Raw genomic sequence first — 14,527 nt, forward strand, 5'->3', positions numbered from 1 at the left:
CCACCCTCTCGTATTCTTACGGGTTTATGGACAGCGCTGCAGGATTCATGGTGTCAGTTCCCTCCAGCACTACTTCAGACGTTAGTCGATCCCCTGCCACGACGTGTTGCGGCTCTTTTGCGTGCTGGCGGGGGCGCTACACGATGTTAGGCAGGAGTACCAGTTTCTTTGGCCCTTCAGTATATACAGGGTTATTACAAATGATTGAAGCGATTTCACAGCTCTACAATAACTTTATTATTTGAGATATTTTCACAATGCTTTGCACACACATACAAAAACTCAAAAAGTATTTTTAGGCATTCACAAATGTTCGATATGTGCCCCTTTGGTGATTCGGCAGACATCAAGCCGATAGTCAAGTTCCTCTCACACTCGGCGCAGCATGTCCCCATCAATGAGTTCGAAAGCATTGTTGATGCGAGCTCGCAGTTCTGGCACGTTTCTCGGTAGAGGAGGTTTACACACTGAATCTTTCACATAACCCCACAGAAAGAAATCGCATGGGGTTAAGTCGGGAGAGCGTGGAGGCCATGACATGAATTGCTGATCATGATCTCCACCACGACCGATCCATCGGTTTGCCAATCTCCTGTTTAAGAAATGCCGAACATCATGATGGAAGTGCGGTGGAGCACCATCCTGTTGAAAGATGAAGTCGGCGCTGTCGGTCTCCAGTTGTGGCATGAGCCACGCGTGAAACTTGCCCGCACGCGTTCAACCGTTTCTTCGCTCAGTGCAGGCCGACCCGTTGATTTCCCGTTACAGAGGCATCCAGAAGCTTTAAACTGCGCGTACCATCGCCGAATGGAGTTAGCAGTTGGTGGATCTTTGTTGAACTTCGTCCTGAAGTGTCGTTGCACTGTTATGACTGACTGATGAGAGTGCATTTCGAGCACGACATACGCTTTCTCGGCTCCTGTCGCCATTTTGTCTCACTGCGCTCTCGAGCGCTCTGGCGGCAGAAACCTTAAGTGCGGCTTCAGTCGAACAAAACTTTATGAGTTTTTCTACGTATCTGTAGTGTGTCGTGACCATATGTCAATGAATGGAGCTACAGTGAATTTATGAAATCGCTTCAATCATTTGTAATAGCCCTGTATACCACGTAAATTAAGAGGACGGGGTACCGATCCCCCATGGTACACAAAACAGGTCAGAACACTGTTGCAGAAGCAACGAAAAAAGCATGCCGAAATTGATAGCGCGTATATTCCTCCAGATTACTTAACTTTTACAGACGCTCGAAATCTAGGGCGAAGTTCAATGCGAGATGCTTTTAATATTTTCCACGACGTGACTTTGTTTCGAAATCTGACAGAAAATCCAAAGAGAATGCGGTCGTATGTAAAGTATACCAGCGGCCAGGGGCGGATCCAGAATATGAATCAAGAAAAACTGCCAACATGAGTAACAGAAGTCGACAGGTGTAAATGGGGCAATTGTACCCCCCCCCCTCCCACCCTGGTGCGTGACCGACCTTTTTTTCCGACTGCTTTAGGGGCTGATTACGTCGGCCTATCTAGTATGTTTTACTTGCGGCACCTGAAAACTTATTTAAGAACATCAATGAATGAAAACCGCCTCCTTGGTCTTGCACTTATGCATATTCATTACCAGATTCCTGTAGACGTAGAAAAAGTAATTACAATATTTTCAAAAAGTGGTCGTAGAAGGAGATAAGAATTTAATATTTAGGAGCAGTATTGTGAATATATACATTTAATATTAAATTTCATTGTATTTATACTTTTGCATTTTTATTTTATTTCTTATTTTTTCACAAGAACAAAGAAAGAAATTTCTTATTGTTAATATTTATATTCATGAGGAAAAACAGTTTATTATGAGCATAAAATGACGTAATTAACAATATAAGATGATTTGCTGAACACAGTCAAATACCCTACTATAACTTTTCGCACTCGTATCGTCATTGCTGCGTATAAACACATGCGCGAATTCGATGGCAACATTCTGTCAAATGAAAGCAAATGGTCAACTAATTTCGAAGATTTAAGTATGGAAACAAATGAACATTATCATTTTTATAGATTATTTTACATTAGCAGACATACACAGAGTTTTTCAAGTGCACATGTCGTATTTGAAGAATATGTTTTAGGTAATACAGTAAGTTATTTCGTTAAACACACAGCGCGCGCGTATAGAGTATTAATGGTTTTATTTGGAATTAATTTTTTGGAAGACAGGTACAAAAAGATTCCCCCCCACCCGAGATCCAGGATCCGCCCCTGCCAGCGGAAAAGTGCAGAAAATACTTTTGTAAGTAGGCTGTTTAGGTTTTTATGTTGGTAACCTCACCTAGCGCTCTGTATGAAAATCACTGGCTGTGCTGTGTGCAGTCTGTGGCTGGTGGGCATTGTTGAAATAGTCGCTATTGTAGTGTTGAGCAGTTGGCTGTTAACAGCGCGTAGCGTTGCGCAGCTGGAGGTGAGCCGCCAGCAGTGGTGGATGTGGGGAGAGAGATGGCGGAGTTTTGAGAGCGAATGATCTGGACTTGTGTCCATCAGAGTAAATTTGTAAGACTGGATGTCATGAACTGCTATATTTGTATTATGACTATTGAACACTATTAAGGTAAATACATTGTTTGTTCTTTATCGCCGGCCGCGGTGGTCTAGCGGTTCTGGCGCTGCAGTCCGGAACCGCGAGACTGCTACGGTCGCAGGTTCGAATCCTGCCTTGGGCATGGGTGTGTATGATGTCCTTAGGTTAGTTAGGTTTAAGTAGTTCTAAGTTCTAGGGGACTTATGACCTAAGATGTTGAGTCCCATAGTGCTCAGAGCCATTTGAACCATTTTTTTGTTCTTTATCAGAATCTTTCACTTGATAACTATGCCTATCGGTAGTTGGTGCCTTCAGCAGTTAGAATCTTTTATTTAGCTGGCAGTATTGGAACTCGCTGTATTGCAGTGGTTCAAGTAATGAAGATTTTTGTGAGGTAAGTGATTCATGAAAGATATAGGTTATTGTTAGTCAAGGCCATTCTTTTGTAGGGATTATTGAAAGTCAGATTGCGTTGCGCTAAAAATATTGTGTGTCAGTTTAGTGTTGATCAGAATAAGTAAAGAGTGAAATGTCTGAGTACGTTCAGTTCTGCTCAGCTGTTTGAAAAACAAATAACGTAAGGGGTTTACCAGCACAGTAATTCAATAAATTTTTCTAAGGGGACGTTTCACTTTCACTGTGTGTGATAATATTGGTGATTTCACTAAAGCAGAGTTACTAGAAACAGAATTTTGTAATTCCTGCACCAAAGAAGACGAAGTAATTATCTGAGAATATGGATCAAGAAAAACTGCCAACATGCGGAACAGAAGTCGATAGGTGTAAAATACCAGGTTAATAAATGCAAAGCTTTCGGTCCTTACTGTACAGCAGCATGTCTACCTCAGAGTATGCTGATATAACAGCTCCTTTCATAGTAGTCACGTACAACCGCTAGCTCGTCGAAAGATCCGCACTGAAAGACTGGAAAGTTGCACAGGTCATAGCAATACCCAAGAAAGTAGACAGGAGCAATCCGGCAAACTACACCCATATCGCTAACGCCGACTTGCGGTAGGATTTTAGAACACACACTGTGCTCGAGCACTCTGAATTACCTAGCAGAAAATGACTTATAGACAAACAGTCCACATGAATTCGGAAAACGTGATTCTTGTGAAACGCAACTAGCTTTCTATCCCCACGAAGTAATAAGCGCTATCGAGAGGGGATTCCGTATTTCTAGATTTCTAGAAGGCGTTTCTCACAACCGACTTCTCAGCAAATTGATTGGCTATGGAACGTCATCCTAGTTGAGCCATTGGATTCGTGATTTCCTGTCAGAGGGGGCAGAGTCCGTAATAATTGACGGAGGGTCATCGAGTTGGACATAAGTAATATCTGTCGTTCCCCTTTGAAGTGTTATAGTCCATCTGCTCTTCCTGATCTACATAAACCACATAGTATGAGCAGCCCTCTTAGATTATTTGTAGTCGGTATAGTCCCTTACCGTCTCAAAGCCATCAGAGGATCAAAATGAATTCAAAAATGATTTAGACAATGTACCTCAAAAATGAGATCGACGGGAGGTGCAAAATGGCTAAGCAGGGATGACTAGAGGACAACTGCAAGGACGTAGAGGCATATATCACTAGGGGTAAGATAGATACTGCCTACAGGAAAATTAAAGAGACGTTTGGAGGAAAGAGAACCACCTGTATGAATATAAAGAGCTCAGATGGAAAACATGTCCTAAGCAAAAAAGGGTAGGCAGAAAGGTTGAAGGAGTATATAGTTTATACAAGGGCGATGTACTCGAGGGCAATATTATGGAAATGGAAGAGGGCGTGGATGAAGATGAAATGGGAGATATGATTCTGTGTGAAGAATTTGACAGAGCACTTAAAGACCTATGTCGAAATGAGGCCCCAGGAGAAGACATTCCATTAGAACTATTGATAGCCTTGGGAGAGCATCCCATGACCAAAATCTACCATCTGGTGAGCAAGATGTATGACACAGGCGAAATACCCTCAGACGTCAAGAAGAATATAATAATTCCAATCCCGAAGAAAGCAGGTTTGATAGGTGTGAAAATAACCAAACTATCAGTCTAATCAGTCATGGCTGCAAAATAGTAACACGAATTCTTTAAGACGAATGGAAAAACTGGTAGAAGCTAACCTTGGGGAAGATCAGTTTGGATTCCGCAGAAATGTTTGATTGAAACACACAAGGCAATACTGACCCTACTTACCTTAAAAGATGGATTAAGGAAAGGCAAACCTACGTTTCTGAGATTTGTAGACTTAGAGAAAGCTTTTGACAATGTTGACTAGAATATTCTCTTTCAAATTCTGATGGTGGCAGGGGTCAAATACAGCGAGTGAAAGGCTATTTATAATTTGTACAGAAACCAGATGGCAGTTATGAGTCGAGGGGTACGAAAGGGAAGCTGTGGTTGGGAAGGGAGTGAGACAGGGTTGTTGCCTATATTATTCAATCTGTATATTGACCAAGCAGTAAAGAAAACAAAAGAACAATTTGGATTAGAAATTAAAATCTATGGAGAAAAATAAAAACTTTGAGGTTCGCCGATGACATTGTAATCCTGTCAGAGACAGCAAAGGACTTGCAAAATTAGTTGAACGGAATGGACAGTGTCTTGAAAGAAGGCTATAAGATGAACATCAACAGGAGTAAAACTAGGATAATGGAATGTAGTCGGATTAAGTCGAGTGATGCTGAGGAAATTTGATTAAGGAAATGACACACTTAAAGCAGTAGATGAGTTTTGCTATTTGTGGAGCAAAATAGCTGATGATGGTCGAAGTAGGGAGGACATAAAACGTAGACTGGGTATGGCAAGGAAAGCGTTTCTGAAGAAGAGAAATTTGTTAACATCGAGTATAGAGTTAAGTATCAGGAAGTCGTTTCTGAAAATATTTGTGTGTAGTGTAGCCACATATGGAAGTGAAACATGGACGATAAATAGTTTAGACAAGAAGAGAATAGAAGCTTTCGAAATGTGGTGCTACAGAAGAATGCTGAAGATTTGTTTTTTAGATCACATAAGTAATGAGGAGGTACTGAATAGGATTGGGGAGAAGAGGAATTTGTAGCACAACTTGACTAGAAGAAATTTAGTTCTAGAGGGAAGCGTGGAGGGTAAAAATCATAGAGGGGGACCAAGAGCAGATTGAGAAGGATGTAGTTCTGCAGTAGGTACTGGGAGATGAAGAGGCTTGCACAGGATAGAGTAGCATGGAGAGCTGCATCAAACCCGTCTCTGGACTGTAGACTGCAGCAACAACATCTCTATGGTGCGGAAAATGGAAGTTGACTAAATTATGAAAAGTGTGAACTCAGTCACAGGATTACCAAAAGGAATCTGCTAAATTTCGGGTACATGATAAATCACGCAGATCTAAAGGCTATATATTCAACTACATATTTAAGAATCACCATTACGAATAAGTTGAAACGATCACATAGATAATGTTGTGGGGACAGCAAACCAAGGACTGCGATTGTTTTTTGGCAGAACAGTTAAAAATGTAACAAGTCTGCCAGAGAGATTGCTGGCATCACGCTTTTCCACTTTCAAAATGGCTCTGAGCACTATGGGACTTAACTTCTAAGGTCATCAGTCCCCTAGAACTAAGAACTACTTAAACCTAACTAACCTAAGGACACCACACACATCCATGCCCGAGGCAGGCTTCGGACCTGCTACCGTAGCGGTCGCGCGGTTCCAGACTGTAGCGCCTAGAACCGCTCGGCCACACCGGCCGGCCGCGACATTGGATTCTGAGATCTTTATTTTTCCTTGTCGCCAGTCACATCACATTTGATTTTAACTAACACTTTAAGTATTTTATTGGAGAAACAGAAAGGTCCTCTGAATGATTCTCCATTAGCGGAACTGTGATCATTCTCTACTGTACAATCGTCGTCGTTTGCATCTATTTTTTTAACTATATCACTGTCCTCTTCCTCCACCCACCACTTAACAATTTAATCAAATTTACGATCGTTAAAACTGACACGTTCCTGTGAACACATTTTATGCTCTGCTGAAGGAAATATGTACATACACTCCTGGAAATGGAAAAAAGAACACATTGACACCGGTGTGTCAGACCCACCATACTTGCTCCGGACACTGCGAGAGGGCTGTACAAGCGATGATCACACGCACGGCACAGCGGACACACCAGGAACCGCGGTGTTGGCCGTCGAATGGCGCTAGCTGCGCAGCATTTGTGCACCGCCGCCGTCAGTGTCAGCCAGTTTGCCGTGGCATACGGAGCTCCATCGCAGTCTTTAACACTGGTAGCATGCCGCGACAGCGTGGACGTGAACCGTATGTGCAGTTGACGGACTTTGAGCGAGGGCGTATAGTGGGCATGCGGGAGGCCGGGTGGACGTACCGCCGAATTGCTCAACACGTGGGGCGTCAGGTCTCCACAGTACATCGATGTTGTCGCCAGTGGTCGGCGGAAGGTGCACGTGCCCGTCGACCTGGGACCGGACCGCAGTGACGCACGGATGCACGCCAAGACCGTAGGATCCTACGCAGTGCCGTAGGGGACCGCACCGCCACTTCCCAGCAAATTAGGGACACTGTTGCTCCTGGGGTATCGGCGAGGACCATTCGCAACCATCTCCATGAAGCTGGGCTACGGTCCCGCACACCGTTAGGCCGTCTTCCGCTCACGCCCCAACATCGTGCAGCCCGCCTCCAGTGGTGTCGCGACAGGCGTGAATGGAGGGATGAATGGAGACGTGTCGTCTTCAGCGATGAGAGTCGCTTCTGCCTTGGTGCCAATGATGGTCGTATGCGTGTTTGGCGCCGTGCAGGTGAGCGCCACAATCGGGACTGCATACGACCGAGGCACACAGGGCCAACACCCGGCATCATGGTGTGGGGAGCGATCTCCTACACTGGCCATACACCACTGGTGATCGTCGAGGGGACACTGAATAGTGCACGGTACATCCAAACTGTCATCGAACCCATCGTTCTACCATTCCTAGACCGGCAAGGGAACTTGCTGTTCCAACAGGACAATGCACGTCCGCATGTATCCCGTGCCACCCAACGTGCTCTAGAAGGTGTAAGTCAACTACCCTGGCCAGCAAGATCTCCGGATCTGTCCCCCATTGAGCATGTTTGGGACTGGATGAAGCGTCGACTCACGCGGTCTGCACGTCCAGCACGAACGCTGGTCCAACTGAGGCGCCAGGTGGAAATGGCATGGCAATCCGTTCCACACGACTACATCCAGCATCTCTACGATCGTCTCCATGGGAGAATAGCAGCCTGCATTGCTGCGAAAGGTGGATGTACACTGTACTAGTGCCGACATTGTGCATGCTCTGTTGCCTGTGTCTATGTGCCTGTGGTTCTGTCAGTGTGATCATGTGATGTATCTGACCCCAGGAATGTGTCAATAAAGTTTCCCCTTCCTGGGACAATGAATTCACGGTGTTCTTATTTCATTTTCCAGGAGTGTAGTTCACGAGCCGGAGTCTAGGATAACTCTACACGTGTCAGTACCATGTGTTAGTAACGAGGAAAGAAGTCGATAAGGCAACCAACAACAAAATATTGCCGGCCGGAGTGGCCGTGCGGTTCTAGGTGCTACAGTCTGGAACCGCGAGACCGCTGCGGTCGCAGGTTCGAATCCTGCGTCGGGCATGGATGTGTGTGGTGTCCTTAGTTAGGTTTAAGTAGTTCTAAGTTCTATGCGACTCATGACCTCAGAAGTTATGCCCCATAGTGTTCAGAGCCATATTTGAACAAAATATTGTAGAGTGGGCAATTTAAGTAGGGTAGGGGGAGTAAAGTACCGGGTGATCAAAAAGTCAGTATAAATTTGAAAAGTTAATAAACCACGGAATAATGTAGATAGAGAGGTAAAAATTGACACACATTTTTGGAATGACATGGGGTTTTATTAGAACCAGGCGCTCCACCCCATATTGCTAGACGCGTGAAAAATCCCTTGCGTTTGTCGTTTGGTGATGATCGTGTGCTCAGCCGCCACTTTCGTCATGCTTGGCCTCCCAGGTCCCCAGACCTCAGTCCGTGCGATTATTGGCTTTGGTGTTACCTGAAGTCGCAAGTGTATCGTGATCGACCGACATCTCTAGGGATGCTGAAAGACAACAGTGCCTCACCATAACTCCGGACATGCTTTACAGTGCTGTTCACAACATTATTCCTCGACTACAGCTATTGTCGAGGAATGATGGTGGACACTTTGAGCATTTCCTGTAAAGAACACCATCTTTTACTTTGTCTTACTTTGTTATGCTATTCTGATCAGATGAAGCACCATCTGTCGGACATTTTTGAACGTTCGTATTTTTTTTGGTTCTACTAAAACCCCATGTCATTCCAAGCATGTGTGTCAATTTGTACTTCTCTATCCACATTATTCCGTGATTTATTCAGTTTTCAAAATTATACTGACTTTTTGATCACCCGGTAGTATTCCGCCAGAACTGACCTTGGAGAATAACGAGTTCGAAAACTTTCGCGCGGTCTGAGGGACCACACCTCGTGATTAACCCTTTCGTGGGCAAAATTATTGAGTAGTTTTTTTTTAATGAATGGAGAGCAGACAGTAGTTAACAGATAGGTATATTTATCATACAGAATATCAAATTTGCTCCAACTGTGAAAGTGAGGTCACACAAAAAGATGGGAAGTATTCTTCCCACTGCCCTTCCTTGGACTTAAATGACAAAAACAATTTTTTCAATATATGTCATATTTATTTGATAAATTTACTTCTCTTACTTGCCATGAAAGCTTCTGAAACATGGGTCTATGCAAAGTGGTATTTGACAATATGTACAAACACAGCGAGTGCTCTTTTCCGCAGCTTTGGTACTACAGTGATGGCACGTCCAGTTGGTTTCTCCTAAAATGGGTCGATGCTCCCCTACAGCCACATGATGAAAACCTTCAGGTACTTTACCCCTTTTTGCCAGAAAGGTTTTTGTCCACGCCTTTTTTGGCATGGGAAGCCAGTGATCTCGATTGATGGGCCCTGTATGTGAGCTGATCATGCTGTCAACCTTCTCTTTCACTTATTTTCCACAGGATAAAACTGTTTACTGCAGCAACGTCCACCAGGAAATAAAATACTCTGTGCCACCATTTTACAGAACGTCTGCCAATAGCATACCTTTCTCGTAATTGATCAAACTTATCGACACCACCCACTATTTTCTTGTATTCGGCAACAATTTCAGGACGAGAAATCTCTGTGCTAGTACCATCCTTGTTTTTCCTTTTCACTGTGGCTGTTTCTCATGGGTCATGAATTGAGGACAGGAAAGTGACTGGACGGTTATCCATCCATTTCACTGCATTAATGGCTCCTTTTGTTTCAAACGGGAATTCTCCTCTTTGCAATTTTCGTTTTCCTTCATAAATTTGTGTAAATCAGAAGTATTTACCTCATACTACAGCTTTGAGGGAAAAAAAAATCACAAAATGTCACGCAAACAGCACTTAAAGGCTCCTCTACAGAGCAACCCTCAGCTACACAGTGCCTCTGCGCGAAGGTACAGCAGGAACGGCGGGAGCTTCGCATTGGAAGTAGTACCCCATACCGTTCACTAGGTGGTAGCACCGTAAAGAGGAGGGAACTGTGAATCCCATGGGACTAGTGTAAGATGTGTATATTTCTATTGTCTATTGCCAAACCACAATTTATGAAAGATGTTTATATTATATCAATAGGATTAAGTAGGAATAATTAATATTTGTCATGTTGGAAATAATTGTGGTAGCAGGGAATATCTGCACCAAAGTATTGTTGATATAACTTTAAAAAGGAAGGGAGAAACCGCGTACGGATACATTTTAAGAAAAGAGCGCGAAAGACCGCGCATTGATAGATTTTGTAATGGTAGCAGGGATTTTCTGCACCAGAAAGCATTGTTGGCAGGAGGGACCGCACTTTAGCGTTCGTAGGATGTCAGTAGTAAGCGAGAAGTGAAACGATAGGTCTGAAGCGAGAGGTTGAGAGGAGTGGTGTGCCTGCCAGCGACCAGCTGTGATTTACAAGAGATTATAAACGGATGTACAGAGACATCAACTAACTATTATAATAAGAGGAACTAATATTATTGAATTAATTTTTTGAGAAACTCAAGACTACTGAAGGTATGTTTGCGCATTGCTAGTTGTAAGATTATGGCAAAAAGTAAGTCCCATTTGAATATTTGTAAAATCATTTCATTCAGAATATAATTAACTTTTGCCAGCTATACTGCATTCCTAATTATAATCCATCCCAAAAACCATCAACGTAAAACTTTGCAAAATTTTATTGTTGTCAAGAAAAAGTTTAACTATGAATTACGTAACTTCAGTCAAATTAATTAAAGAATAACGTCAACTTTGCTATTAAAGAATAACGTCAGCTTTGGTAATAAATACAGCCACTTATTATGAAAGTCCACCAGCAGCTAATAGAGTATAGTAAAACAGAGTAAGTATATTCATGTCGCAGTTCGATGTAGCAGTCAGATGGCGATCCAGTAACAGTAAAAAAGGTAAGGATCAGTTTTGGGTTATTGCAGATAACGACTGAGGACCACACGACGACGACAGATTCTATGTTTCGTCGAAATAATCAGAAAATCACTTTTAATAAGCAGCAATTAAATTTGTATGCGGAGATTGAGAAAGAGAATAAATTTCAAAGGGAAGATTTCATTTGTTATTATTAAGCAAGAGATAGAAATCCTAAGGAAAGGTTTCACAGTTTATTGTAAAAGGGAAGGTTGCGTAGTAACAAAAGAGATATAGTGGAGTCGGGAAGGTTTCACTAGGAGCGTGTTCACTGTAGTGGGAAGCACGATTCCCACGGCTCGCGAAAGGGTTAAGGGTTAATGAACGGAAACGATGACGACTCACCAAGCGCGCCATGTTCTCCAGCTCCGGGTGGTGTTCGTCGTCGTCCATGACTCGCTCGTCTTCAGCGGCCTCTGGAGACTCCAGCCGCTGCCTCGGCGCAGGTGTGACGCACACTAACAAGCTACACCCCCCGCACGGACCTGCAGCAGGTGTACCGCCAGTGTGTGCTGCGCCGTGTCTGTTTTGACCACAGCTGCCGCGAGTTAAATGCGGCGCGGGACGGCTGCCCGAAAAAACACTCCCCCCCCCCCCCTTTCCCCTCCGCTCCCCTCACGCCACGAGGTCTTCCCTTCCCCCCCTCTCCCCCCCCCCACACTTACTCTAATCTGCCGGCCGTGTTATAGCAGCGCGCACAATGCGAGACTGGGTGCCCCCACTCCACTCCACCGGGCGGCGTCTATAAATACCACGCTCCGCGCCGCTGCAGGCGCAGCCGCCCTAATGAACGGAGAAGCGACGTTGACGCGCCGAGCCGCGAACTTCCGGACGCTTCGCCGGTTAACTAACCGCGCGGACTCTACACTCGCCGACCGCATTTAGCGCGCTTCGCGTGCGCCTACGCTTATTCGCCCAAATTAATAAGGACCGCCATGTTAGGCGAGGTGCGGCGCGGCGGCTAAAGATACCTGCTACTCTCATCGCGACAGCTCGAGCATCGGCTACGTCCGTTGTACGCACGTCTGCGACCGGCAATCGTGAAATTTGCTGGAACTCCCTGTACTGGTTGATAGGACAGCTTTGCTGTGGAAGTGGAAGGTTATCCCACAACATAGACAACAGTATTCACAATTACAAGCAGCCAAGCTTTAATGATCTTCCAGCAATAAAGGCTCTTAACAAATCTGAATTAAGCAAGGACGTATAAACTTGGTTACAAACATATGTTGACCTTCAACCAGTGAATAACACCGATGAAGAATTACCAATCAATAAAACGTAGATAAAGGACTGCTTTACAAGAATGCTTAAATTAAAACCATGAAAGCTATGTTAAGCTTCAACAGGTGAATAACTCCAATAAATAATTCTCATTTAAATGAAACATAGATAGGAAAATGCCTTACCAAAATGCTTGAATTGTGTAAAATCATGAACAGCTGAGCTACAACTTTTCTCACAAACTACTTAGGAATTTACAGCAAATAAACAAGTTTGATCTGGTTAACCAGACACTTTCATAGGATTTGTCGACCTGGAAAAAGCGTTCGACAATATAAAATGGTGCAAGCTGCTCGAGAGTCTGAAAAAAGTTGGGGTAAGCTATAGGGAGAGACGGGTCATATACAATATGTACAACAACCAAGAGGGAATAATACGAGTAGGACGATCAAGAACGAAGTGCTCGTATTAAGAACGGTATAAGACAAGGCTGTAGCCTTTCGCCCCTACTCTTCAATCTGTACATCGAGGAAGCAATGATGGAAATAAAAGAAAGGTTCAGGAGTGGAATTAAAATACAAGGTGAAAGGATATCAATGATACGATTCGCTGATGACACTGCTATCCTGAGTGAAAGTGAAGAAGAATTAAATGATCTGCTGAACGGAATGAACAGTCTAATGAGTACACAGTATGGTTTGAGAGTAAATCGGAGAAAGACGAAGGTAATGAGAAGTAGTAGACATGAGAACAGTGAGAAACTTAACATCAGGATTGATGGTCACGAAGTCAATGAAGTTAAGGAATTCTGCTACCTAGGGAGTAAAATAACCAATGACGGACGGAGCAATGAGGACATCAAAAGCAGACTCGCTATGGCAAAAAAGGCATTTCTGGCCAAGAGAAGTCTACTAATATCAAATACTGGCCTTAATTTGAGGAAGAAATTTCTGAGGATGTACGTCTGGAGTACAGCATTCTATGATAGTGAAACATGGATTGTGGGAAAACCGGAACAGAAGAGAATCGAAGCATTTCAGATGTGGTGCTATAGACGAATGTTGAAAATTAGGTGGACTGATAAGGTAAGGAATGAGGAGGTTCTACGCAGAATCGGAGAGGAAGGGAATATGTGTAAAACACTGATAAGGAGAAGGGACAGGATGATAGGACATCTGCTAAGAAATGAGGGAATGACTTCAGTGGTACTAGAGGGAGCTGTAGCGGGCAAAAACTGTAGAGGAAGACAGAGATTGGAATACGTCAAGCAAATAATTGAGGACGTAGGTTGCAAGTGCTACTCTGAGATGAAGAGGTTAGCACAGGAAAGGAATTCGTGGCGGGCCGCATCAAACCAGTCAGTAGACTGATGACCAAAAAAAAAAAAAAAAAAAAAAACAGAAGGTAACTGCCAAGTCCAAGCGACTCAGAGCGGACGACTGCCCCACCGCTTTTCATCAACCGACATCGTCACGGCCCAGTGGCCGTCGTGCCAAAACAGGCTAACGTTTCGGTAAGCGACCGACAGCAGCACAGGAGTAACAGTGATTGAAAGTCGGCGCACGCCTTACGAAACACGGCACACCCTGAAGCGGGAGCAGGCACAGCTGACTAGCGGCAAACAAATCCCACGCCGCCCGTACTAACGCGGGGAATGATAGCGAGCGACAAGACTCCACGCGCAAAGCAGCAACCGTGCCTACCCCTCGACCACAGAATGTGCCCTGTCTCCTTGTCTATGGTAATACAATTTATAGCACACAAGAAACGATTTAAGAATGGCATTAGTTCAACGCAAGACCAGTTAACAGTTGGGTCCAGTAAAGATTTACCCACGGATTTACCTTCAAACATACTTCCGGACAACAGACGGAAATTAGTAAACTTGGCATAAGTTTTCACCAGACCGATAAAGAAGAAATCAAATTAAACAGTTGCCAAAAATACAGTCACGATACGCAAGCCCTTCAAGACCTTCCTATCTTACAGTTATTAACGGCGAAACATACACAAATGAATGACGAGAAATTCACCGTTTAAAGCAAAAACACACCACAAAGGTTAAATTAATTAATTTGCACACGAGCCAGTCACTGAAAGCTCAGTTTCACACAGAGTGCGATTTGTGCTTCTGCCAGTGGGGGGGGGGGGGGGGGGGGATGTCTTAGGGGGTTAGTAGAATTATGCAGGGCT

The 14,527-nt window shown here is 44.1% G+C and overlaps 1 protein-coding gene across 1 annotated transcript in view; it reads right to left on the reverse strand.

The window, feature by feature from the left end:
- The window catches only part of LOC124720402 (actin-binding Rho-activating protein-like), a 193,365-nt gene extending 181,710 nt beyond the window's left edge, over positions 1–11,655 (reverse strand). Inside the window, exon 1 of the mRNA XM_047245740.1 lies at positions 11,456–11,655. Coding sequence (XP_047101696.1) covers positions 11,456–11,503 — 48 coding nt within the window. The 5' untranslated portion in view covers positions 11,504–11,655. The remainder of the gene's footprint in view (positions 1–11,455) is intronic.
- Positions 11,656–14,527: the final 2,872 nt, after the last annotated feature.

This window comes from Schistocerca piceifrons, chromosome 11 (genome assembly GCF_021461385.2).
Source record: "Schistocerca piceifrons isolate TAMUIC-IGC-003096 chromosome 11, iqSchPice1.1, whole genome shotgun sequence".
NCBI lineage: Eukaryota > Metazoa > Arthropoda > Insecta > Orthoptera > Acrididae > Schistocerca > Schistocerca piceifrons.